Below are 24,443 nucleotides of genomic sequence, written 5' to 3'. Positions count from 1 at the left end.
ATTAAGGTCTCTTCCAACCCAAACCATTCTGTGGCTCTGGGAGGAAAACTGGGCAGGCTTTGGGTGCTCTGAAGCTTTGGCAGTTTCCTGCTGTAGAACCACTGCTGTCCTTGGTCTCGAGGTTCCTGCTCATGTGCTGGATTTAAAGAACTCTCTTCCTTGTGCCTTAGAGCTGCTCTAAGTGGGCAGCTCTGACTGCTGATCTCCCTTGAATTTGCCTCTGATGGTTTGAGGCAGCCCTGTCCTCTGCCAGGTTCATGTCCTGCACTCGGAGGCACGACTGTGGCCTGAATCTGCTGCCCCTTGGTGCAGATCTGCTTTGCTGGTTGTGTGAATGTTTGGGGAGGGGCTGAGCGTGGATGCTCATCCCTTTTTGCCCCAGGGGTGGTGGTTTCCAGCAGGAGAGTGAGCCAGGGGGTCGGGAAATGTGCCACCACAGATTGTGACACCTGTGGGCAATGGCAGCCCCATCACAGTCCTGCTGCTTGTGCGTGCTTGGGGTCCCACCTGGGCTTCCTCTGACCTCCCTTTGTGTCCATCTCCTTGCCCTGTGGCTCCAGGTACCTCTATCTTCTGTTCTGTGAAGATGACGTGCTGTCCCTGGACGACTGGGTGTTCAACACCGAGGCTCATCCCCTGCCAGTCAACCACACGAACTTTAAAGCAGCTGTGCAGCAGTGAGGCCCTTGCCCAGCACCTGCTTCTGTGGGTCACTGCTTTTCCTTTCCATTAAAGGAATCCCTGTTGTTCCTAAAATGGTATTTTGGGGCACTAGTCCAATTCCGGACAGTATTCTACTGGGAAGATGGAACCATGATGTAAGCACCTTCTTTTCCTCTGTGAGGAGCTCTATTAGCCTGATAATGAGATGTTTATTCTGGGCCATATTGTACACAGTTCATAGACATTCCTTTATACAGAGAATTTATATGAAATCCACTGATTTTGCTTTATAGTGGCCAAAGGACTGGAAGTTTGCCATAAAATAGACCCAAACACACACACACACATCCTCCTTTCCTTTTTCTGTTTCATTTTTGCCTTTTATATGCTCTTGGATTTATCAGCTTTCTAATGAACAGTTTTCAACATACTGTGCTTTCTGGTGGTGGGCTTTGGGGGCACTTTGGGAAGGGCAGGAGAATGAGGAAGGGGAGTTGCCCTTGATGTGGAGTGTGTGGGGATGGATGAGGAGCCAGCTGAGAGCTCAGGGCTTGGGATTAAAGAGAGGACAGGGAAAGATGACCTTACAGTGGGTGTCTGCTGTAGGCACCTGACCAGGGAGAACAAGAGGATCGGACCCTCCACAGACAGGTAGGAGCAGCATCAGGTGTGAATTTGCAGACCTTGAGTCTTCATGGGGGACTTCAACCCTCCTGGTATCTGCTGGAGGGACACACAGCAGGGAATGAGCAATCCAGGAGGTGCTTTGAGTGGATTGATGATAAATTCCTCCCCCAAGTGACAGAGGAGCCAACAGAGGGGCTCTGCTGACCTCACACCAGCCAGGGGCTTGCTGGGGATGTGAAGGTCAAAGGCAGCTCTGGCTGAAGCGACCATGAGCTGGTGAGTTCAGCATCCTGAGAGCAGGAAGGAGGGGGAAAAGCAAGCTCAGCCCTGGGCTTCAGGAGACCAGACTTGGACCTCTTCAAAGATCTGCTTGGAAGAGTCCTATGGGATCAGACCTGGAGGGAAGCGGGGCCTGAGAAAGCCAGTAAATATTCGAGAGTCATGTTCTCCAAGCTTAAGAGAGTTCCATTCCAGTGAGCAGGAAGTCAGGCAAAAATGCCAGGAGGGCTCTGTGGATGAGCAGAGAACTCCCAGTCAAACTCAGACACATGAAGGAAGCTGAGGGTGGAAGCAGGGACAGGTAACCTGGGACCACTGCAGAAACTTTGTCTGAGCATCCAGGGCTGACATTAGGGAAGCTAAAGCCCAAATGGAATTGAATTCAGCCAGAAATGTCAATGACAAGAAGAAGGGCATCTATAAGAAAATAGGATACAGAAGGAAGATTGGGAAAATGAGGGCCCACTGTTGAACAAGACAGGAAACCTGTTACACGGGACATGGAAAAGGTGGAGATACCAAATGTTGCCTTTGCCTCTGTCTTGACTGGCAGGACCAGGACTCCCAGGTTCCACAGACTGGGGGGGAAGGCTGGAGCAAGGAAAGGTGTTCCTTCTCCTCCCCTCAGCACAGGTGAGGCTACACTTGGAGTGCTGTGTCCAGTTCTGGGCACCCCAGTACAGGAGAGACATGGACAGGCTGGAGAGAGTCCAATAAACGGCCAAGGGGATAATTAAGGGACTGGAACATCTCTCCTCTGAGGAAAGGCTGAGAGAGCTGGGACTGTTTAGTCTGGAAAGAGAAGGCTCCAGGGGGATCTTATTAATGTATAAAAAGACCTGGAGGGTGGGTGCAAAGATGAGCCAGGCTCATGCCATGGAACCCAGTGACAGTTCCAGAGGCCACGGGCACAAACTGAACACGGGGAACGTGAGGAAACACTTTTTTACCCTGGGGGTGACCAAGCTCTGCCACAGCTTGCCCAGGGAGGCTGTGGAGTCTCCATCCTTGGAGATACTCAAAAGCTGCCTGGACACAGCCCTGGGATCCAGGTGGCCCTGCTTGAGCTGGGGGTTGGGGCAGGTGGACCCTGGAGGTCCCGTCCAGCCTCTGCCATTCCGTGATTCTGTGACTCTGTGGTGTCAAAATTGTAACTGAACCAAAACCTCTCTGCAAAATCCTTGATCCTAATGTATTTTTATATACTTTATCTGTGCTCTTAAAACACATTTACCACACATCTCATTTAACTTTCCTTCATCGTTTTTGTGTTTTTCTACTTTTATTTGGAGCTAAGTGTTACGAGTCACTTGTAATAATTTCACTGCTGTAATAGTCAAATCTGTGAAACAGAATAAAAGTCTTGTAAAATAAAATGCCTCTTCGGGTTGATCCTGTAAAATACCTGTTACACTATGTTTGGAATAACTAGGTGACAATACTGGTTGATTTAAAGAGTTTTGCACAATAGATGATGTTGATTTCTAGAGTAATCCAGCCCAGTGTATGGACAGCAATTTCCAACTCTCTTGAATTTCTGGATCTGGGATCAGCATTCCCTCTGATCACTGCAAAGCTGTGTGGCCTTTGAGGATGGAAGATTTTGGTTCACTCTTGTGACATTCTCTCGATAATCGGTTCATTCAGCGACTGGGGAAAATAGGAGTTGCTTCGAGCAGGTTGTGAAGACAAAAAATGTTGTTTCTAAATTCCTGCCTTTGTAATTCCCCAAGAGAAATAAGGTTGTCAGATGGGGACTTAGCATTATCCAGGGGATAAAGATACTGGCTGGTAAGTCTGGCCTAGAGGAATGGTTATTGGTAAATAAACGTCTTGGGAGTGAGCTGTGTTATCCAAGAGATTTGGATACCAGGAAGCTGTTCTAGCTCAGAGGATTTTTATAATGGATTAAGGGAATTCCTTAAATAAAAATGTCCTGCTCTTGGAGTAACTCAGAACACTTTGCCTGGCAAAATTTAAACCCCTAAAATAAACAGCATGGTTCTAGTTTCCTTTAGAAATAGGTGCTTGGTGTTACATTAAAACTCCGTGGTTGTTTTCTCTTCTGCACAAGGGAGCAGGAGCTTGTTTGTGGCATCACACATCTGCAAATGCCTCTGCCTGTGCTCTCAGACATCCACTGAAATCCCCGGGGGCCAGAGGATTAATCACAGGCATCAAGTTAAGCATGCCTGTGTTTAGCAGGAGTAAAGATTTATTCCAAGGATCAGCTTTGTTCCAAGGCCTGGCCCTGATCCATAACCGGGATTTTTCTGTCCTACGGCAAGGCAGGTAACAGAAATGTTTGTCCTGCTGGTGTCTTGAAATGCTTCTGCCCTTCCTTTCCTCGAGCCTTGGCTGGAGGCTCCTGCTCAAGCAGAACTTGGGAGCCTTGTGTGGGATTTGGGCCCGTATTCCTCCTGCCAGGTGGGTGTGTGGGGATTTCTGTCCACCCAGAGGGGAACCCCTTGGTTTCCAGACTGTGAGCAGGTCAATAAATGGGGTGTCACGTTGAACCAGAGGTTTGGCTTTAAATGTCTGATGGGAGGATCTGGGAAGATGTTTGTCTTTGAGCTGCTTTCCTGCCTTTCTGTCCCAGGCATGTGGGACGTCAGTGGGAATTCTGTTGTCTGTTGTTGCCTTTTTAGTGTTTTTTCCCTACTTTGAGCCACCAAGCAATTTGATCAGCCTGGGTTATTGCCCATTTCCCCTGTTACATTCAAATTCAGAAGCCGTGATTACCATCTTAATTTTCACCGCCAGAGCATGTGATATTTTATATCAGAAGGAATTTCCTGTAAAATGAAGTTCTGATAACAGAAAGTTGCATTAGTGGTGGAGATGAAAACTAATCCCTATCGCTGAGGCTGCTGTCGCCCGGCCTACACGGAGATAAGACAAAACCATCCAGAAAACAAATGCATCTTTTTGTAACCCACACTTCATTTTTACGGCGTTATTAAATTCCCTTGGAAGGCTTTCAGCAGAATTGGTTATTGAATTCAAAAGCCTGGCAGCCAGAGTATTTTTCCACATACGTTTTGATCTGATCTATTTATCTGATTGTTTCAGATGTGATGCACGAGCACTGGCTCCCAGTGCCAGCAGAGTTCCAGCAGCTCCTCCTGATCACGTTTGGCTCTCTGGCTTCATTCCCTGTGTAGCCTCCAGCAGGTACCGTGCTGGAGTTGAGAGTCCTCTCAATAAAACACCTGCTTTGTGAATGATTTCGTCCAGGGAGAGCCACGGTGTCCAGACTGTAAGTGACCCACAAGATTGGATTGCTTCCCCCCCAGGAAAGGCCAGGGAGGAGTTAGGAATGCAAGACATGGGAATTGGCTCTTGCCCTTCAGCTAAATGGTTTACTTTGAAATGTCTCAAACTTCATTTCCCTCCGCAGCCTTTGCTGGCCTTTCATTTTCTGGGATGAACTCTGTGATTTCCATGGCTGTGAAGCTTTGTCACCTCTGGTTTTCTCGTCCCCTCCAAAAAGCCCCACGTGAAACCAGACTTGGCTACTCCTTGTCCCTTACAGTTTCCAGAGGATTAATGTTTTTGAGCCTCAGTCTGGTCGGGACTTGCTTCCCCAGGGAGGGGGGTTCTGTTTCCAGGTGCTTTTTCCATTCGAGCACAGAGCTCAGGTTTTACAGCCTCATTCCATTGCTCTGTGATGGGTTTGGCTTTTGATCCAGGGTTTCAGGCAATGGGAACAGGGCCATGGATTGAAACAAGGACAGGGTTCCTCTGCTCTCCCAGCGTGCTGCCCTGGAATGTGGAGTGACTGCCTGTACTCTGACACATGGAAAACCCATCCATCTCCTGCAAAAAAGGTTGCTCCAAGTTTTTCATCCCTGCCACCAATTTCTCGCTGTTTTTATTAACGTTCTCCCTCCTGACAAAGGGAAAATCTGGGATAGTTTTTCCTGCTGGGTGAATTCTCTTGGTGGAAGTCTTCCCTGTTATTTTTCTGGGATTCCCTTTGATACAGGTGTGCCTGGGTGGGCCACACAGCAGAAGTCTGGATATTTAACATTCTTCCCGAGTGCTGTAATCTCAGGACCCAGCAGTGCAGAGCCAGGAGCTGCTGGGTTTGTTCTCTCTTGAGGAGGATCAGCTCCCAGCAGGCACCCTGAATTATTTGACCTTTTGTCTTTTCATTCTTTTTCCTATCAAATAATTCTCCCGTTTGTCATCTTTATGTGGTGGCTGATGACACTGGAAATGGTTCAGCTGTAAAATGAGCCTCTCATTTCAACAGGATCACCTCGGCTCTGCCAACCAACCTTGTCAGGTCTCCTCCACCGAGGAAGCTCCAGGCGTTGTCATCTCATATCACCTCTTGCTCTTGCTCATTTCCCAGACAACCAAGTCCATTTGTCCTGTTACATTTTGTGCTGTAAAGGTACGTGCTGGGTTATTTGAGGTCAACAACAGCTCTCCACACCTTAATGGGGCCGGGAAGTTTTAAAGCACATCTAAAGTGCTTGAGTGTTCACCTCATTCACACCTGTCTCTGCTCCAGACACCATTTCAGTCCTCTGCTAATCCCGTTCCTCCCATCTCCTTCCCATGGCCCAAGCACAGGTTCTGTGATGGATGGGGAGGTGCAGAGTGAAGAGCAGCTGTAGAATCACAAATTAACTCAGCTCTCAGCTGATTCTGGTTTTTGGGCTCCTCTGCCTGGTCCCAAGCTTTCACCTTCACTGCCAGAGAAACATCAAGGGCTGTGGGGATCTGTGGTAGAGAGAGGAACAGTCCCAAGTCCCAGTCCTGGCCCAAGACACCACACAAGTTTTGCTGGCTGGTGAAAACCACCCACTCCCATCCTGTGCTGCCCAGGGGGACCATCCTCATCCTCCCTCCTCCATGCAGTCACCACTGCTCTCTTAATGGCTTGGTCATGCTCTCCTCATCTCCATCTGAAATGCTCTTTAAACCTAAAACAAAAATGATTAGGCAGGCTTAGGAAACGGCAAAAGCTTCAAAGGATTAAATGCTAACACTTCCTGCTACCCTTGGAGAGATCAAACACTCTGTGCTGTTCGCCCTGCAGCGGCAGAAAACGGCACTAAATCTTCCCCTGCAATCAGGGGATTTCGGGATTGCGTGTACTGAGGAGCAGGAGGCTGAGTTATGAGGAAAGATTAAAATGACAAAATATATATATCTTGGCCGAGCCACTGCTAAGAGACGGTGTGACAACAACGTGACACCCGTGTGGATGGACCCGAAGGGCACAGAGAACACGGGGAGGTGGAAGAGTTTGGGGTGAACGTGGGGTGATGGTAGAAATGACCTGAAATGTGAGGGTGATGTTGGAGGCAGGAGGACTGAGCACCATCGCCCCAGGCTCACAAGCCATTCCCATCCACTGATTCCCATCCCTGCCATCCCTGGGCTTAAACATCAGCGAAATCACTGCAAGTGAAACCACTGCTACCTGTTTTGTTAAAACACACCCATTTCGGTGAACTAAAACCAAGGAGAAGTTCAGGATATGGCTCTTTTTTGGGGAAGTGCTAAATGAAGGGCCAGAGACCACTCTGGAAATTTGGGAGTGGACACATACACACACAGCTTTTCCACTGATAATAAAGGCAAAGCCCACAGGAAGCATAAAACCAAGGAGAAGTTCAGGATATGGTTGTTTTTGGGAAGTGCTGAATTAAGGATCACCCTGGAAATTTGGGGATGGACACACACACAGAGCTCTCCCATTGATAATAAAGGAAGCATGAAAGTAACTACAAGTTCAGGACATGGTTATTTTCTGGGAAGTGCTGAATTAGGGGCCAGAGACCACTGCAAATTTGGGGATGGACACCCCGCTCTCCCATCGATAACAAAGGCAAAGCCCACAAAGAGCACTGGAGAGGAGCGGGTCCATCCCCTCCGAGGGCCCCGCCAGTGGAGACATTTAAAGCCAAAAAGGATTTTTTTTTTCCTGAGCCAGCGACGGTCGTTTAACCCTAAAAAAGAGGGTTTTTTTTTCCAGACCGAGCACTAAAAAACACTAAAAAAAAGTGTGTTTTTCCTGGCCGAGCCCCGGCCGGCGGGGCCCGGCCCCTCCTCGGCGCCTGACGCCTCCCCCGGCCGGGCGGCCATGGCGGCTCGGCGGCGCTGAGCGGGGCGATGGCCATGGCGGGGCCCGGCGCGGCCCCTCCGCGCCTGGCGCTGGCCCTCGCCGCCCTCGCCGCGCTGGTCGCCGTCAAGTACTACCGGGACGCGGAGGCGGCGCGGCGGCAGGTACCGGGCACGGGGCGGCGCCGGGGCCGGGAGGGGACACGGAGGGATGAGGGGATGGATGGAGGGCGGGGGGGGGGGACGGGGAATGGCGGGCGCGATCGCGCCGCCGCCCCGCCGAGCGTGAGGGGGGAGGCGGCGGCCGCGGGGCTGAGGGGGCCGAGCACCGCACATCGGTGGCCAGCGGGGCTGAGGTGGCCGCCACCGGGCTCAGGGGACCACCGGGAGTTGGTGGCCACCGGTGGTGAGGTGGCCGTAGCCAGGCTGGAGGGACCACCAGCCATCAGTGGCCGCTGAGGTTGAGATGGCCACCACTGGGCTGAGGGGAGCACCAGGAGTTGGTGGCCACTGGGGTTGAGGTGGCTGTGGCCAGACTGAGGTGGCCGCCAGGCATTGGTGGCCACCAGTGTTGGGGTGGACACTGGCCTTGAGGTGGCCACGGCCAGGCTGAGGTGATGTCTGCCAGTTTAAGTGGCCGCCAGGGGTTGAGGTGGCTGCTGCTGGGCTGAGGAGACCACCACACTTAGGTTGCCACTGGGGTTGGGGTGGCTGTGGCCGGGCTGAGGGTGCCGCTGGGGTTGGGGTAGCCACAGGGGCTGAGATCCTGCCACCAGGCTGAGGTGACTGCCACACATCAGTGGCTGCTGGGTTGAAGTGACCACAGAGCTGCGGTGGCTGCTGGCGTTGAGGTGGCCACAGGGCATTCGTGGCTGCTGGCGTTGAGGTGGCCACTGCCAGGCCGTGGTGACCACAAAACCATGGCAGCCACTACTGAGCTGCGGGGACAAACAGGTATCAGCAGCTGCAGAGCTTAAGGTGGCCACTGCCAGGCTGAAGTGGCCACCATTGAGCTGTGGTACCACACGCCAGTGGACACGGGGCTTGAGGTGGCCACTGCCAGGTTTCTGCAGAGCTGTGGTGGCCACCGGGCTTGAGGCGACCGCAGGGATTGTGGTGGCTGCCACCAGGCTGAAACCACCACGGAGCTGTGGTGGCCACCAGGCTCCAGCAGTGACCAGTGAGACCAGCTGCCCCCTGGAAGGAGGAGGAAGAGCAGGAGCAGCAGCACCTCCTCTGCTGCGGGCTGTGAAGGACACTGCAGAAGCAGCAAAAAAACAGGGGATGAAAACAGGAACAGGGTTTTTATGGGGGTTTTGTGTATGTTTGGGTTTGTTTTTTTTTTTCTTTGAAATTAGGCTGATTGACTGGTTTTGATTGTAATCCCCATAATTCCAACGGCTGTGCCGTGCTTTGGAGAACACCTTTGTTGGAGATGGCGCTCCCCTGGCTCTGCGCTTCGTCTGTGAACATCTGAGAAGGTTCTGGGAAAAGAGCAGGCTTCCCCTTCTTGATATTTCTGTAGTACAAGGAGAAGTGTTTTTAAAGGATGTTTTTAAAGGATGCCTCTTTTCTTTGTGTCTTCTTGCATTGCAAAAAGGGAAAAGTGGTTCAAACCAGTTAGTTAGAAGAATTTTTCCTTCAAGGACAGAAGGGTGAGGACAGTCCTCACAGCCTGACACAAGCCAGGTCTTCTGGAGGTTTGTTTTTTTCCAGAGGACAGGCAGACAGCTGTCACTGGGTCCTGCTGGAGAGGAGAACAAAATGTGAACAGCCCAAGGGTTTCATTTTTTCTTCCTCTTGCTTCAAACATATGTCTTGTCTCTTTCTATGGAAATGTTTGTTTAGCTAAGCAACCCACAAGCAGGTGGGAGAGGAAAACTCTTTGTGAAAAACCACAACTCTACAGAAAGACTGAAGAAGCTCGGTCTTACCCCTCTGGCACAAACGGGGGAACTTTGTGTTTCTTATAATCCCAGATTAGAAAGAAAAAGGAAAAAACCCCACAAGCTGTGAGAGCTTTCTTTCATGTGAATGTTATCAGAAAGCAGAAGGCCGAGCCCTGACATCTCTCTCCCCTTTTAAACATCACTTTTATCGTCCCTCGTGGCCGAGTGCAGCAGGACTGGTGTGTTCTCCCTGGAAACCTTTGTTCCTCCGTGTTTGGGGTCTTCTCTCCAGCCAGGTGGGCACTCCTGGGGTCCTGCTGGTGGTTTGTCACTTCTTAACCCGTGTGTCAGTGCAGCTGAGGGATGTGACCGTGCTTTCAGCGCTGTCTGAACGTTGATTTTTGGATGCTCTTATCCAACGCCTGTGTTCCCACTTCACGTCCTGCTGTCTTGGCTGCAGCCAGAGATGTTCCTGTGGGGTGCAGCTGCTTCTCCTCCTGCCTCCAGCCCTGCTCAGTAAGGGATGATGATTTCTCCCCACGCTCCAGCAGCAGGCAGAGTCCAACCAGATGAAAGCTGGGAGAAGTCCTGGAGCCTGGCACAAGGCTTTGTGGTGTGATCCTGGCACCTGGCTGACAGGGCAGGTGCTCAGGGAAACATTCCCCATTTACAGGGCCAAGGATGCACATCCCCATTCATTCTGGGAACAGAAGCACAGTTTTAGCCCCAGGAGTGTGGGCAGCCCACAGTGGATTGTTCCTGTGCACAAATAACCATCTTGTTCCTTCATTTTTTCACCTGTGTAGCCCCTGCACTCTCCCCTCCTTGTCTTTCCTCAGCCATGCCCACATCCAGATCTCCAGTTTGTATTCCAGGGTCTTTATTTCTCTCTGTCTCAGGCCTGGAACTGCCCTGGAAGGCTCGTAAGTGCTTTTGTTGCTGCAGCTGATGGGAGCAAAGCCTTCCAGGCTGCATTAGTGCTGCTTCAGGCTGGCAGGCAACAGATGGAAAATAAACTCATTCAGGAGCTCTGGGGATGGTGGTGGTGCTGCAGGCAATGGAGAACAGCAGAATACAGAGGATTTGTGCTCACAGCTCCAGGTCTTTCCAGAGGGGTGTCAGGGGAAGCTGCCCCAAGTGATGGATCACAGGGGATGTGCCGAGGGCTGCCAGTGAGGGGCTTGTCTCGCTTGCCCTATATCTCTCTCTCCTCTCACACCAACGTGGAGCTCTTCTGTTGTGCCTCCAAGTTTTCCCTTTCCCTGCAGGGCTGAGACTGTGGAGTGGAAATAACTGGAAGCATCCAGAGCCCTTCTGGGGCTGCTCCAAGGGAGACATCGCCTTTCAGCCATGCTGGGTCTCCATGTGGGCTTTGCAGAGGGAGAAACTGAGGCACAGGGTGGCTGGAATCTTGTGGGGCTTTCCGGAGAGGACCATGGGGTTTGTGGCTCCCTGATGGATGGCTGAGGGAGCAGGGAGCCAAAATGCTCCATCCAGTCCCAAGGCTGGATGACCAGAGCAGGGCAGTTGTGGGCAGTAGTGCTGGCTTGGATCTCACGAGTTCCAAGGGCTCAGCTCATTCCCTTTGTGTTTTTGTGATGTGGATACTCATGAATTTGACTGCCTTTGTTTCACTACCCATCAGTTCATTCCAGCAATCACTATCTCCAGGTGCTCTGAATATCTACAGGTTTAGGACTCACTAGCTGGAAAAAGTGGGAAATGTGTCTGACAAAAGATTTTTAATCTGACTCTGAGCAAATGGTTCAGTTTGAATTACTCAGCCAGATGCAGTTTTAATATTCTCGTGCCAACAGTTCCTGGACACTGATCCCAACTGTAAATAGCACAAAATCCTGCCAAGGGGTGTTAATCTTTCCCCTGGATGGTGTTTGTGTGCTGGGAAGAATGCAGATTAACTCCAGGGCTGAGAGGGGCCAGAGCGGATTTCTGCAAGAGATTGGGATGAAATCTCACTTGCCTCTTCTTCCCAAACTAGGAGCTGGCTCTGAAGTCCTTGGGAAATGAGGGGCTGTTCCTCTTTTCTTCTCTGGACACAAACAATGACCTGTACCTCAGCCCAGAGGAGTTCAAGCCAATAGCTGAGAAGCTGACAGGTAGGTACCTGTGTGCCTTCCAGAGCTCTCCCTGCACAGACCAAGCAAAAACCAAAGCTAATGCACTCCACAGGTTTTATTCACCTAATATTTTATTCACTTTATTATTTTCTGGGCGCTGTTTTGGGCCCTATTTACACGAAGAGAGGCCGCGAAGCTTTACATGTTTTTGGAAAGGCTTAAGCCCTAGACATCACTTTCACAAAGTAGAGTTTTTATAAGATGGAGGATCCCATTGCTGGACTAGCAAAGTACATAAGTTACTTTGTCTGGAGCTTAAAGGGGATTTGGGATGGGTGAATGCAACAAATACAGCTCAGCCCAGGCTAGGCCAGAACTATTAGTGAGTCCCAGCGTTCCATTCATCCGCTCCCCCGGCTGGGGCGGCCTCTCTTGGATGGCAGTTGTGGGAGATCATGTTTGGAGACCATATCAGTGCAGAGCAAATGTCTCTGCTGGTGCCAAGCAGGGAGAAGTGTGGGGATGATGATGCACAGTGGAGCTCCCAGTGCAGTGGAAACACAGACAGTGTTTGCTTGTGCTGTCATGGATTGGCTCGAGCGCGTGTTGGGATCGCTCCGAGGTGTGGGGAACCTTCCTGGCTGAGCTGTGGGGTTTGGAGGCATGGAAACATGGATTCCCTGACAGGTTTGGGTTGGAATGGACCTTAGAGCTCATCCAGTTCCAGCTCCCTGTCATGGGCAGGGACACCTTCCACTAGCCCAGGTTGCTCCAAGCTCTGTCCAGCCTGGCCCTGGACGTTTCCAGGGATGGGGCAGCCACAGCTTCTCTGGACAACCCGTGCCAGGGCCTTCCCACCCTCACAGGGAAGATTTCCTTCCCAATATCCAATCTAAACCCACTCTCTTTCAGTTTAAAGCCACCGAGTTGGCTGCTAAAAGGAGGACTCCCCTTTAATTCTTGCAGCCAAAACTGTCTCTGGGGTGGGTCTGAGTTTTGCTGCATAGGGACAGCTGGGAAACTCCCAGTGCTCCTGGATTTGCTGGGATAAATGTCTAATCATTTCACAATTGCTTAAAAAGGGAGGGAGGGGAAACAGCTGCTTAAATTCCTGTCCTTTTGTCTAGGGGTTGCTCCCATCTCAGAATTTGAAGAGGAGGAGATGCCTGATCCAAGCGGGGAGACTCTGTCCGTTGTGGCAAAATTCCAGCCTTTGGTCATGGAAACAATGACGAAGAGCAAGGATGGTTTCCTGGGAGTAGGTGTCATGCAGAATGTGTTTATCCACAAATTCTGGAATAAATATGGCCACAAATTCTGGAATAAACACGTCCAGTGGGCTGGTAGCATCACTGGGAATGTGTGCTGGAGCGTTAGGAGGGGGACATAGTCCTGCTGAAGCCTTTGGGATTTGATGTGATGAGGAAACTCTCTGCTTCCTGCAGCATTTCAGTGTTTTCAGCACACTCAGCAGCTCCATGCCCCAGTTAAGACACCCTTCCTGGGAAGCTGGGAGTAGGAATTAGACGTGGCTCTCCTGGAGCTAATTCCAGGAGCAGTGGTGTTAGGTGGCACGTTCCCCTCTCTATTACTCACATTCTTGAAAGGTGACAGAACTGTTTGGGTTGGTCAGAAGAATTTAGAATGTGATATATATTTTTCCCCCTTTTCTAAAGCCTCCTTACATCCATGAGCATTGGAAGGGTCCAGTCTGGGCTCTGATAATGTCTTTTGTTCACAGATTTCTCACGTTGCTCTCTCTGGGCTGAGGAACTGGACGGCCCCAGCAGCCCCTATGAGTGTGCTGCTTGCCAGGCAGTTTAAAGCCTTCCTTCCTCCAAAGAATAAACTGGATCTCGGGGATCCGTGGTGGATAATTCCCAGTGAACTGAACATCTTCACTGGGTATCTTTCCAACAACAGATTTTACCCTCCGCCTCCCAAGGGCAAAGAGGTGAGAGATGAAACTCAGTTTCTATATACCCGAGATGTAGTTGGTGGAAATGTTCTGCTTCATAGCCCAGATGAATCACAGGAATGCCCAGAGGGACAAGGCTGTTGTTATGTGTCTCCCTGGGTTTTCTAAGGAAGCAGAAAGCCAGGAGCACCGTCTCCTAAGCTGGAGGTAAAACTGAGAGCAGGCAAGATGAGGCTGACTTGAGTAACTTCATCTTGCTTTGTTAATCATGTGGGATTTTAGGATGGTTTTTCCCAGGGGGGGTTATCCAGAAAGCAGCTGTGTGATGTGATCATTCCTTGTGGAGCAGTGGCCAAGTGCTACCCCAGAGGGGAACACTTTGGTTGACAAGTGAAAAACACTGTGTGTACACAGCAGGTAAAGCCAGGCATGAGCATCACCCTCCCCTGGGTGCCCAGGCAGGTGTCAGGGATCACTGAGCTGATGCACCTTCACAGCCTGCTGTGATTATTGATTGCACACCCACTCCTTCAAAATCTGAAACCCTATGGATGGAGGCAGCCTCGTAGATCAGTTTACTGTCCTGACTGGGATGATGGAAACCTGCAAACAATGGGAATAGCGTAGAAACCCTGGAAGATGGATTTATTTTTAAAAGCCATCCCTTGCTTCATCTCCTCGGTTTGGGAATAGGTTGGTCTCTGAGCTAGTTTTGAAGTCACAGCCATTCTCTCGCCTTCCTGCTCTGGTGGGGAGTTGCTTTGGAGCTGCAAAGCTGCGTGGAGGAGCTGTCCTCATTCTTGCTCTCCTACAATTGCTTCTCTAGGTGATAATCCACAAGCTTTTGAGCATGTTCCACCCCCGGCCCTTCGTGAAGACCCGCTTTGCCCCCCAGGGGGCCGTGGCCTGTATCCAAGCCATCAGCAGCTTCTACTACACCATAGCATTCCGGTGGGTCCAGGGGGCTTGAGGGGGGCCTGGGGGCACTTCTGAGTTTGTCCCATATCCCAGGGGAGTGGAGAAGGCTGCTGTGAGCCCGTGGCAGACAGCACACATGCTGCCTGTGCAAGGCCAGGTGTGTTCTGGCTGGGAGGGAGGGGAAGTGTCAAGGAAGAGGGGGGTTCACAGCCAGCTCTTGCTCCCAGTGTCACTGTGTCCCTGGTGAGGCAGGGACTGTGCCCACATGCAGGACAGCAGCCGTTCTCCATCACCCTTGGAGCTGTTCTGGCTGAACGGGGAGAGTCTGATTAGCAAGAAATTTGCTAGATTTTGGTTAATCAGGTGGTGGGTGTCTTTGCAAGGGGGAGAGTCTGGGGAATTATTCTCTTGTTTTATTGGGAGTGTTACAGCTTTTATTTGCCTGATCAAGCTGGAAGGGAGGCTGAAGGGGTCTTGCTCTGTGCTTGTGTTTCAAGAAATGATGATGTAATTTGTCCTCCTGGATGGACACTTAGTGCCCAATTCCAAAAGGCATCAATACTGGAGATGTTCCTGACCCAGAGGATCTTCTCCAGTCTTTTACTCGCTTAATTGTGTGACATGAAAAGCTTTTTGAACTCCACCTCTCTGCCCCAGTTTAGGTTCATAATTTCTGGTGCCTGGAGACAGCTTTTCCCTGCTGTCATGTGCAGCACATGATCCTTTCTCTCCCCCGAGAACTGCAGCTGACGGCTCCTTTCTCTTTTCAGGATCCACGCTGAGTTCCAGCTGAACGAGCCACCAGACTTCCCCTTCTGGTTTTCCCCAGGCCAATTCACAGGTCACATCATCCTCTCCAAGGACTCTTCCCATGTCCGAGAGTTTAAGCTCTTTGTCCCTAACAACAGGTACAGCTGTTTCTCCCTCCCCCTGGGTGCTGAACAGACTTGAGGATTGTTACAGACAAGGCCCGGCTGGAATCCAGGGGCTCTGTGTGCGTGGGGGGGGCTGGTGGGCTCTGTTTAGGTGAAGGTACAAGTGCAGTGACAGCCCTGTCCCCTGTGGGCATCCTGGAAGTGCAGGGAAGGCAGAGCTGCAGCCTGAGCTTTGGCCAGGCTGGTTCTGCTGTTTCCTCATCTGCTTTCCCCACACGTCCTTCCCTGCCAGCGGCCGGCACGGTCACCGTGTCCTCAATTCTCTAGTTGCTCCCTAAACCGGTTCTGATGCAATTTTTTAGGAATAGCTTTGTTTATCAACAGGTCCAGGGGGCATCTGGCTTGGGAGACGCAGGGAAGGACAAGGATGGAGAGGGGACAGGAGGGAAGCAGGGCACAGGCTGCTGGGAACGTGGAGCACAGGGTTGGGAGTAGTTGTCCTTGCACAGCCTGAATGCAACTGGCACCTGCTGCAGCTGAGTGTCCAAACCCGAGCTATCCTGTGCCAAACCACTTTGGAAGGAGGTACCTGCAGGCATGTGGGAAGACAAACGTTGAAGTTGTCCTGCTGTTGCCCTAGACAGGCAGCAGCCTCCTCATTAGTAGCACTGCTGCAAGCACTGCTCCTGTCCCAGCACTCCCTGGCTGTGGCAGGGGCTCCCACGGCCGTCAGGTACCTGTGGGAAGCTGCAGAAGCTCCCTGTGTGTCTGTGATCACAGAATCATGGAATGGTTTGGTTGGAAGGGACCTTAAAATCATCACCCCCAAGTTCCAACCCCCTGCCATGGGCAGGGACACCTTCCACTAGAACAGGTTGCTCCAAGGCCCATCCAGCCTGGTCTTGAACACTTCCAGGGATGGGGCAGCCACATCTGTCTGTGGTGGATGAGCCCATGCTGTTTTGAGCCAAGTTCCTGGAAAAGGAGTAATTTGAGCTCTGCAGTTGCCTGTAAATGCATCTCCTCTAGTCACTGAGGATCCCTGACACATTCCAGCGTCTGATTCACTCACCAGTAACTGTCCCTTGGTACTTGGGGGATGAGGAGGGTGTGGAAAGCAGCTCTAGGCACAGTCCCAGTGCCTGGCTTCAACCACTGAAGTTAAGCAAGGCCTAATGCTCCTTCTTCAACATATTTTTTGCTTGGAGTCTCACAGGTTAAGGTTTTGTGTGCATAGCTTTGCACTAGCTCATTGCTGCTCTCCTGGCAAGGAGCTGGAAGTGTTTCAGGGGAGAAAAGCTTCAAATCTCTTTGCCCATGACGTGTGGAGTGAAAATTCTATTATAACATTACCCTGGCGACTCAACCCCAGTGGCTCTGTCAGCACATTTCTTACCGCGAGCAGACACTCGGGGCTCTGCCAGCAGCTCCTTGCAAAAGCCTTTTGCTTCCAAAAAAACACTTTTAAAAGTTCAGCAGGATTAGAATGTGCGAATTAAGTGCTGGGAAGGCAGAGGGAGCAAAGACATCTCTCTCTTCTGTAATTTGACAGAGCTCAGAGGTGTGAGGGCGTTTTCCCAGGGAGCTGAGTGGGTGCCTGGGCCCTGATCCAGCAGGGATCTGGTGGTGTTGGTCTGGTGGAGGGAACACGGTGATCTCCAAGGAGCCAGAGCCTCCAGGCTCCAGTGCTGACCCTGCAAGAGGAGTGTTGGATGTTGCCTTTTTTGGGGGGGTTTCCCACATGCAGCTTTAGCCTTGGTTTATGGACATGCTGGGTTCCCCTTGCAGGTCTCTGAACGTGGACATGGAGTGGCTGTACGGGGCGAGCGAGAGCAGCAGCATGGAAGTGGATATTGGATACCTGCCTCAGGTGTGTGGTCACTCCCAGTCCTCCATCCATGGGCAGCAGCTCCACAGGGATTTGTGCTCTGGTGGCCCCAAGCTGTATCACATCCATTATCCTTGATCTTTAGAGCCTTCTCTTGAGTATTGCAATATAATTTCCACTGGTCTGTGTATGTCCTCTGTGTGGCTCCCTACTGCCAGCTTTTGTGATGTATTCTTTTTTCCCTCCATGTGGGTTGAATCCTAAGCTCCTGGAGTCATGTGACTTTTTCCTTTTTTAAAACATCATCTGACAGGCAGGAGGGGAAGATGAGGAGGTGAGCTCACAACAGTGGGTCTGAATTTAGAAACTGCATGAGGTTATTCCTCTGTTTTGTGGTAATCCTGGCTCTTGGGACAGGAAACATAAGTCAGGGTTTTGAATGCCTGAATTGAACAGCCCCGTTTTCTCCTAAACTAGGTCCATGTTTATTTTTAATTGCCAAAAGACAGGAAAACAGACTTACAATCATTTCAGCTGTACCAGAACAGAGCCACAGGGAAGCTCCTGAGCAGCTTTCCCTGTTGCACCCTCTTGTGGCTTCCCAGGGCTCTGTAAGGGCTGAGCTGGTGATGGAAGCAAGAGCTTCCCATCAGCCCTGCAGGTCCTGATGATTTTAAGGATCTGGTGTCCCACAGTTAAAAATCTCCACTGGGAAGGTGGGAACATGGAGTCTCATGCATTTCCAATCTGGCAAGCACAGCCAAGCAACAGCTGAAGGAAATGAAGTTGCTTTCTTGGTATATCCCCCACATCTGCAACTGGTAAAGTGCAGCTCCAGGAGACAGGAGATCAGGCTGTACCTTCATTAGCAGCTGCACAGTCTTATTTTGGATCTTCATCCTGTCCTGGAGTACAGAAAGACCAGGATTGGGGTGTCTGCAGTGTCCAACTCAGCCTGTTGTCTTGCAGATGGAGCTGGAATCGACAGGACCTTCAATCCCCTCCGTGATCCATGATGAGAATGGAAACATCATTGACGGCAGGGATCCCTCAGGGGAGCCCATCCAGTTTGTGTTTGAAGAGATAACCTGGCAGCAGGAAATCCCTTGGGAAGAGGCAGCCCAGAAGCTGGAAGTGGCCATGTATCCATTTAAGAAGGTGAGGAAGGGGCTGGGCTCTTCCTTGGCACGTTTATTTGGGGCAGGTTGTCTTCACTGGGACATCCAGTCACCTCAAGAACAAGCAGAAAGCAGATCCCACAGACATGAGCAGCATTCAGAGCAGTGTGAGAGTCTCCAGCTCAACATGTGCCTCCAGGCACTGCGTGCACGGCTTGATGGGCTTCAGCTTCCAGATGAAGGAGTGCAGCATCTCTGAAAGGGCATTTGGGGTCACAGGGCAGCACAGGCAGGAGCAAAGCCCTCATGTCAGGTGTCCCAGGCTTGTCTTGTAAGCAGAGGCTCATCCTTCCTGCCTCTTATCAGTGGCTGCTGCCGTGATGCCTGAGGAGGCTCGTGCTCCTTACAAATGATTTTCCCCTGGCATTACTTTTGCAGCATTCAGGTACCTTTGGACCAAGCTTTCCTTATCAGCAGAGAACACACAATCTGCCTGTGCCTCTGCATCCCGCAGTGAGACACAAATTTATAGCTCTGGGTGACCCAAACTATTTAACATGCCAGCAGCCTGTGGAGCAGATGGCTACTGCCTGTCACTGCTTCCTTGGCTGAAGGGACACGTTTCAGTGGCTGCCTTCTTGTGCCTCAGCTTACAAATGTCCCTTCTTGCTGCCAAGATGTTAATATCAGTTCCTTTCATTTGAGTGATTGGAACAATCTCTGTGCAGGGTCAGTTTTTAGCCTGTTTCAGTGAGGTTTTGTAAATAAATATCTCAAGGCCAGATTTCCTGGGCAGCTGAGGTGGGGTTGCAGATGCTTTGTGCAGTCAGTAAAATCAGGGCTCTGCAGGTGCCAGTGAGGGATCACAGTCTGGTTCCTTCAGAGCTGCTCCTCTTTGGGCTGGGCAGTTCTGTGTCTGTTCCTCACGCTGTCTCTCTGCCTCCAGATCTCCTACCTGCCCTTCACAGAAGCTTTCGAGAGAGCAAAAGCAGAGAAGAAGCTGGTGCACTCCATCCTGCTGTGGGGGGCCCTGGATGACCAGTCCTGCTGAGGTGAGGGCATTCCCAGCCTGGCTGGGAGGGATGATGTGCCTTGTTTGGGCTCCGAGGAGAGCTGGGGGTCAGGGAGCTGGTCACGAGCCAGCAGTAAATGTTCTGTTACTCTTTTTGGCACTGAAGATGCTGAACAGACAAAGGCTGGAAATGGGGAATTACTGATATGAGCTTAGTTCCCCAGTGGCAGGATCAGATCTGTCTGAGACAAGCCCCAGAAGAGGCAGCACTGGCAGGGTGAAAGGGACACTGCTCTCTGCTTCAGCCCTGGCACCTGCACAGGACAAGCCAGAGCAAGATGTGGGCTTGGCATTGTCCTGATGTACAGCTTTTCCCCCCACCAGTGCCTAAGAACTTCCATGCCACGTTGGGCAGGAGGGATGGATGGGAGGGGGTGGGTATCTTTAGTTCTGTCTGCCCTTAAATACTCCCCAGCACTGGGCTCTGCTGGGCATGAGGAGCGAGTGGCACTCGAGGGGATCCGCAGGGATCTGTGGCAGACTTTGGCTTGGGGTCTGCTCTGGTGAACCTTCCGTCAGCAGCACCTGCAGGAAACAAAAGCAGTGGAAAACTGCCAACAAGGGAGGGAAAAAGACAATGGGAAGGGCTGGGGGGAGCCAGAGTCAGCTGCCACACCAGCCAGAGCGGTGGCATCAGGGTGGCATTGAATGATGGTGGTGACAGTCACCTCAGGAAACACATCAAACCCCTCTGTGCCTCTTCCCGCGCCAGGTTCGGGGCGAACTCTCCGGGAGACCGTCCTGGAAAGTTCGCCCATCCTCGCCCTGCTCAACGAGAGCTTCATCAGCAGCTGGTCCCTGGTGAAGGAGCTGGAGGAGCTGCAGGTGAGGCTCACACCACACTTGCCACTTTTGCTGGTGCTGGGGAGCACAGATGGGGCTTGGCACAGGGGTGCCAGGGGAGGGGGAGCTCATACCTCTGCCAGGGGGGTGGATTTTGGTTTCCAACCCTCCGTGTCTGAGCCCCTGCAGGGGCCAAGCAGACACCAGATGGAGGCAGCCTAAGAAATGGCACAGTGACCCTCTTGGTTCTGTCCTGGTGCCAGTTTTAAAAGCTAAACCAGATGCTCCACTGGGAGACAGCCCTGCCCAAGACCACTGGTGCCATCCACCAGCTGACTTCTCTGCAACCCAGGGAGCAAACAAGTAACCCTCTGAACCCTGAGTCTCCTGATTGCACCATTCACCACTTCTGAGCCCATCTCTGGGCCTGTGCTGTCAGTCACAGAGCTGGAGACTCTGGAAAAGGCTGGGATCAGACTGTTGGTGTGCCTGGAAACCGCCAGGGATGGGGTGATTTTATTCTTTAAGGATAAAACCTACAGCTGAAATGTAAGAGGGAGACTGAGAGGGAATAGTAAAGCAAGTTGTGAGAATGGTACCAGTTACCACCACGCTGCAAAGCAGCTCTTCAGTCCCTCCCTCACGTGCTCAGTGTACTCGTGTGCTGTTCTGCCAGTTCTGGGGTGTGCAAACGTGTTTCTTTGGGGTCTCCCTACAGAGCAACAGAGAGAATGAGTTCTACAGCAAACTGGCTGACCTGCATCTGGAGAAATACAACTTCCCTGTGGAGATGATCATCTGCCTCCCCAACGGCACCGTGGTACAGTCAATACCCTTCAGCTGGGCTGGGCTCTTCCCACTAGAAACTGTTCTCTGCAGGGTCTCCCAGACCCTGGAGTGAGTGTCCACTGCCCCAGCCATTCCCTGGCCCCTCGAGCCATTGCCCTTCATGGTGTGGTGCTCCCAGGGATGCTGTGGCAGACAGGCAGCAGCTCTACCCAGAAATCTGAAACAAATGTGTTTTTATTCAGAGCCAGAGCAGCAGCAGGGCTGGAACAGACCTGAACCAAGTGTCTGCCTGCGATTCCTCGTTGTCCCTGGTTGGAGTCAGCGACCTTTGAGAGGCCACTGTAGCTTGTTTCCTGTGCCCATTGTCCTTTGTGCTCATCCTTTGGAGAAAATCTCCTTATCAGCTTCTTCTAGCACATTTATCTTTCTCTTGATTCCCCAGATTTGTCATGGCAGATCAGCCATTAGCAGGTCCACACGCTTTGGCTCTGCTGTGCTCCCCAGCAGCCTCTCAGAGCCCCCCCCCTTGGATTTGATGAACAACAGTTCCAGACACTTGGCAGCACGGTGCTGTCTGTGTCAGCTGCTGGGCTGGGCTGTCTGCAGGGGAGGATCCTGCCAGGGCTGGTCCAACTGTGCCCCTCGCTGGGCAGATACCAGCTGGTCACACCTGCAGGGTCCCCTCACTGTCTCTTCATGGCTCCCCTGCAATGAGGCCACGGGCTGGGGACAAACCTCAGCCTCTCTGTGGTCAGTGGCCACATGTCCCCCTTTCCCAGCTCCATGGGGAGTGGGAAGTGTTTGAAGCTCAGGTGCTGGTTTTGCAGCTGTGTGGGCTGAGGGCTCACACCAGCATGGTCAGGCTCTGTCTCCCCAGCCTTTACTCCCAGACAAATGATCTGAGCCTCCATGATTTTTCCCAAATCACTTTCATCTTCTTCTTAACCTAAGCCGGGGGTCAGCACTTGGGGGAAGACAGACACTGTTGTCTTTCACACACCTTTCTCTGATTTTAAAATGCAAACCTGGATCCTGGTCCCTGAATTAGCATCTGCAAAGCATTAGAGATTCTGTAAGAGTTGTTACAGCCTTGTCACCTCTGTCCTGGCCAGAGGCCAAGGCAGCGGACGGGGAATTGTTCTGGCCCTTAAAGTTCCCTCTCATCTTTTTTCTATCCCAGATTCACCATATCAATGCCAACTACTTCCTGGACATTACTTCTATGAAGCCTGAAGATGTTGAAAGCAGCATCTTTAGTTTCTCAACCAATTTTGAAGACCCTTCAACTGCAACGTACCTCCAGTTCCTGAAGGAAGGACTGCAAAGAGCAAAACCATACCTGCAGACCTAAAAACAAAGGCACCTGAATGCCCCACAGAGACAGCCAAAGACTTCAGAGATCTATTTTGGTTACAGCAACTCCTCCTCATCTTCATGCCAGACATTGATGTTAAGCTGCAAAGAGTCCCAGGGCAGGGCTTTGCTCTGGATGTTGGTTTGAGGCTGAGTTTCAAGTGATACCAGTTTACACAACCTGCCCTTTTGAGTTCAGGCAAATTTTACAGGAGTTAAAAAATACTTGAATACATTCTCAGTGCATATGCCTTGGTCTGCCACCTACCCTCATTTGTTTTTCCAGCTCCTGTTCAGACTCAGGAGCATCACCCAGATGTAACAGCATCACCCAGAAACCCTGATCTGCAGGACTGGACTGTTGCAGAATTGCCATTATGACCAAACACTCGTGGTGAGAACAGACTCCAGCACCAGTGGGAAGCTCCCTCCTCCCACCTCCGTGCCAGTGCCATGGATGCCAGCTCCTGACAGCAGCGTTTATTGACAGTGACAACCAGTGTGTGATGGGACTGTAGCTGGGAATGTGCAGACAGGAACGTGGGAGGTTTGAACTGGAGGATGAGCTCTGGAGGGGCCTCCCAGGGCCTTGTGTGACCTGGTGGCAGAGGGGTCTCACTCATTCAGGCTCTGTGCCCCTGAGGGAGGTGCTGAGCTTCACACAGGAACATTAGGAATGGAGACCAGGGCACTTGGTGCAGCTCAGAGGTGTCAGGTGAAGGATCAGTTTTGGGGGCTGAGCCCCCCCAGTGCAGTCCATGCACTCCAGGCTCTGGGACACAGCAGTGAGCAGTGTCCCCCGTTCATCCCAGGGCTCCCACCCCGCTGGCTTTGGGACCCTGGTTCTCCCAGTGTCCCCTCAGCAATGCCCTCTCTGTGTTTGCTTTGAGCTTCCAGGTCACCCTGGATGATAAAACATGAAGTTCCCTTTGGGAACTGCCCTGAGAGCATTACCTGGTTGAGAACTGAGCAGTTCTAAAAGCCAGCAGTACTAAAAATATTTTCAGGAGATTTTTCCAAAGATGTTGTTCAGACATAAAGCCTTCCTCCCTTATCTGAAACCACCCTGAGCAGTTGCCCCTACTCTCTGCCAATGCCTGGCTACAGAGCGAGCATAATTTTGTACTTTGGAGAAGGAAAAGTTAAATGAAACGGGTTTTAGGCATATTCCTACAGATATGTGAGGAGACAAAGCATCTTCAGTAGCTGCCTGCAGCCAGTTGGTGATGCTTTTTCTGCTCCCTGAAGCACAATTTTGTTGGACCAAATCAAAAGAGGTATTTTCATTCCTGGGCTCCAGGTCCAGGGAATATCCTGGGAGTGGTGATATCCTGACCCCACCCTGCCCCAGCCCTCCTGTCTGTACCCGAGCCTGGAGACTGAGCTTAGCTGGACCTCTGGGCTGAACCAGTGCCACTTCACTAATTGCTCTAGTGAGATTAATTACCCCGGGAAGTTTCTCAGTATTGGCTTTATAACTATGCATTAGCTCTGCACTTTCCTCACACTCCGAGGGGCTGCACTGGGACAGGCTGGGACTGGCAGTGCCGTGTTGAGACACCGAGCTCCTGCCACACCGACAGTCTCATCCCTTCGGGGGACTTCGATCCCTTCAGGGCTCCGAGGAAGCCTTTGGGATCCTACAAAGTACCTTGTTTTTTACTCTCGTGAACCCCTGGGCTCCTGCAGCCACCTCTGAGCGCTCCCGGGAGAGCTCAGGAGAAGGGGGTCGGTCTGAGCAGCGGCAGAGGGAGCCCAAACAGCCACCCCCAGCCTGGGGGGGTCCAGGGGGTCCTGGATCCTGTTAACCTGCCAAACTGCTCCGTCGCTGCCCACCCGCTGCCGTGGGTGGGCTGTGGACAAGCAGCTGCCGCGCGAGGCTTTACTAATCCGTGCCAAGCCTGTGTCCTGTTTGTAAACCACCGATGTACTCTGTAAATTCTCCGCAGGGTCAGCGATACCTCGGGGAGGGTTGGGTGGCTGGTGCTGTTTCCCCCCCTCCTTCCCTGCGCCTTGTGACGCCCTGGCCTGAAACCCACGGCGGGCCAGGGCCGATGTGGGCCGGGGAGGGCTCGGGGGGAGCAGCCCCTGCGAGGGGCGGTGCCGGTGGGCGCGGGGGGGCCCTCGGGCCCGGCTGTAGCTGCACCGGTAAAACCATCCATCCCACCAGCC

The 24,443-nt window shown here is 51.9% G+C and overlaps 2 protein-coding genes across 2 annotated transcripts in view; both read left to right on the top strand.

Moving 5' to 3' along the window:
- Positions 1-2,945, top strand: part of MAN1C1 (mannosidase alpha class 1C member 1) — a 64,086-nt gene extending 61,141 nt beyond the window's left edge. Inside the window, exon 13 of the mRNA XM_027740159.2 lies at positions 561-2,945. Coding sequence (XP_027595960.1) covers positions 561-681 — 121 coding nt within the window. The 3' untranslated portion in view covers positions 682-2,945. The remainder of the gene's footprint in view (positions 1-560) is intronic.
- Positions 2,946-7,672: 4,727 nt separating this feature from the next.
- Positions 7,673-24,440, top strand: SELENON (selenoprotein N). The gene is made up of 12 exons (XM_027740301.2): positions 7,673-7,815; positions 11,539-11,656; positions 12,745-12,875; positions 13,359-13,571; positions 14,362-14,486; positions 15,224-15,361; positions 17,117-17,198; positions 18,126-18,314; positions 19,221-19,326; positions 20,059-20,171; positions 20,848-20,949; positions 22,099-24,440. The coding sequence occupies exons 1-12, from the start codon at positions 7,702-7,704 to the stop codon at positions 22,267-22,269; spliced, it is 1,602 nt and encodes a 533-aa protein (XP_027596102.1). The 5' UTR covers positions 7,673-7,701; the 3' UTR covers positions 22,270-24,440.
- The last annotated feature ends 3 nt before the right edge of the window (positions 24,441-24,443 follow it).

This window comes from Pipra filicauda, unplaced genomic scaffold (assembly GCF_003945595.2).
Source record: "Pipra filicauda isolate LSUMZ 115617 unplaced genomic scaffold, ASM394559v2 scaffold219_size1829416_pilon, whole genome shotgun sequence".
NCBI lineage: Eukaryota > Metazoa > Chordata > Aves > Passeriformes > Pipridae > Pipra > Pipra filicauda.
The sequence above is the reverse complement of the archived record's forward strand: the minus strand, read 5'-3'. Positions and strand labels throughout refer to the sequence as shown.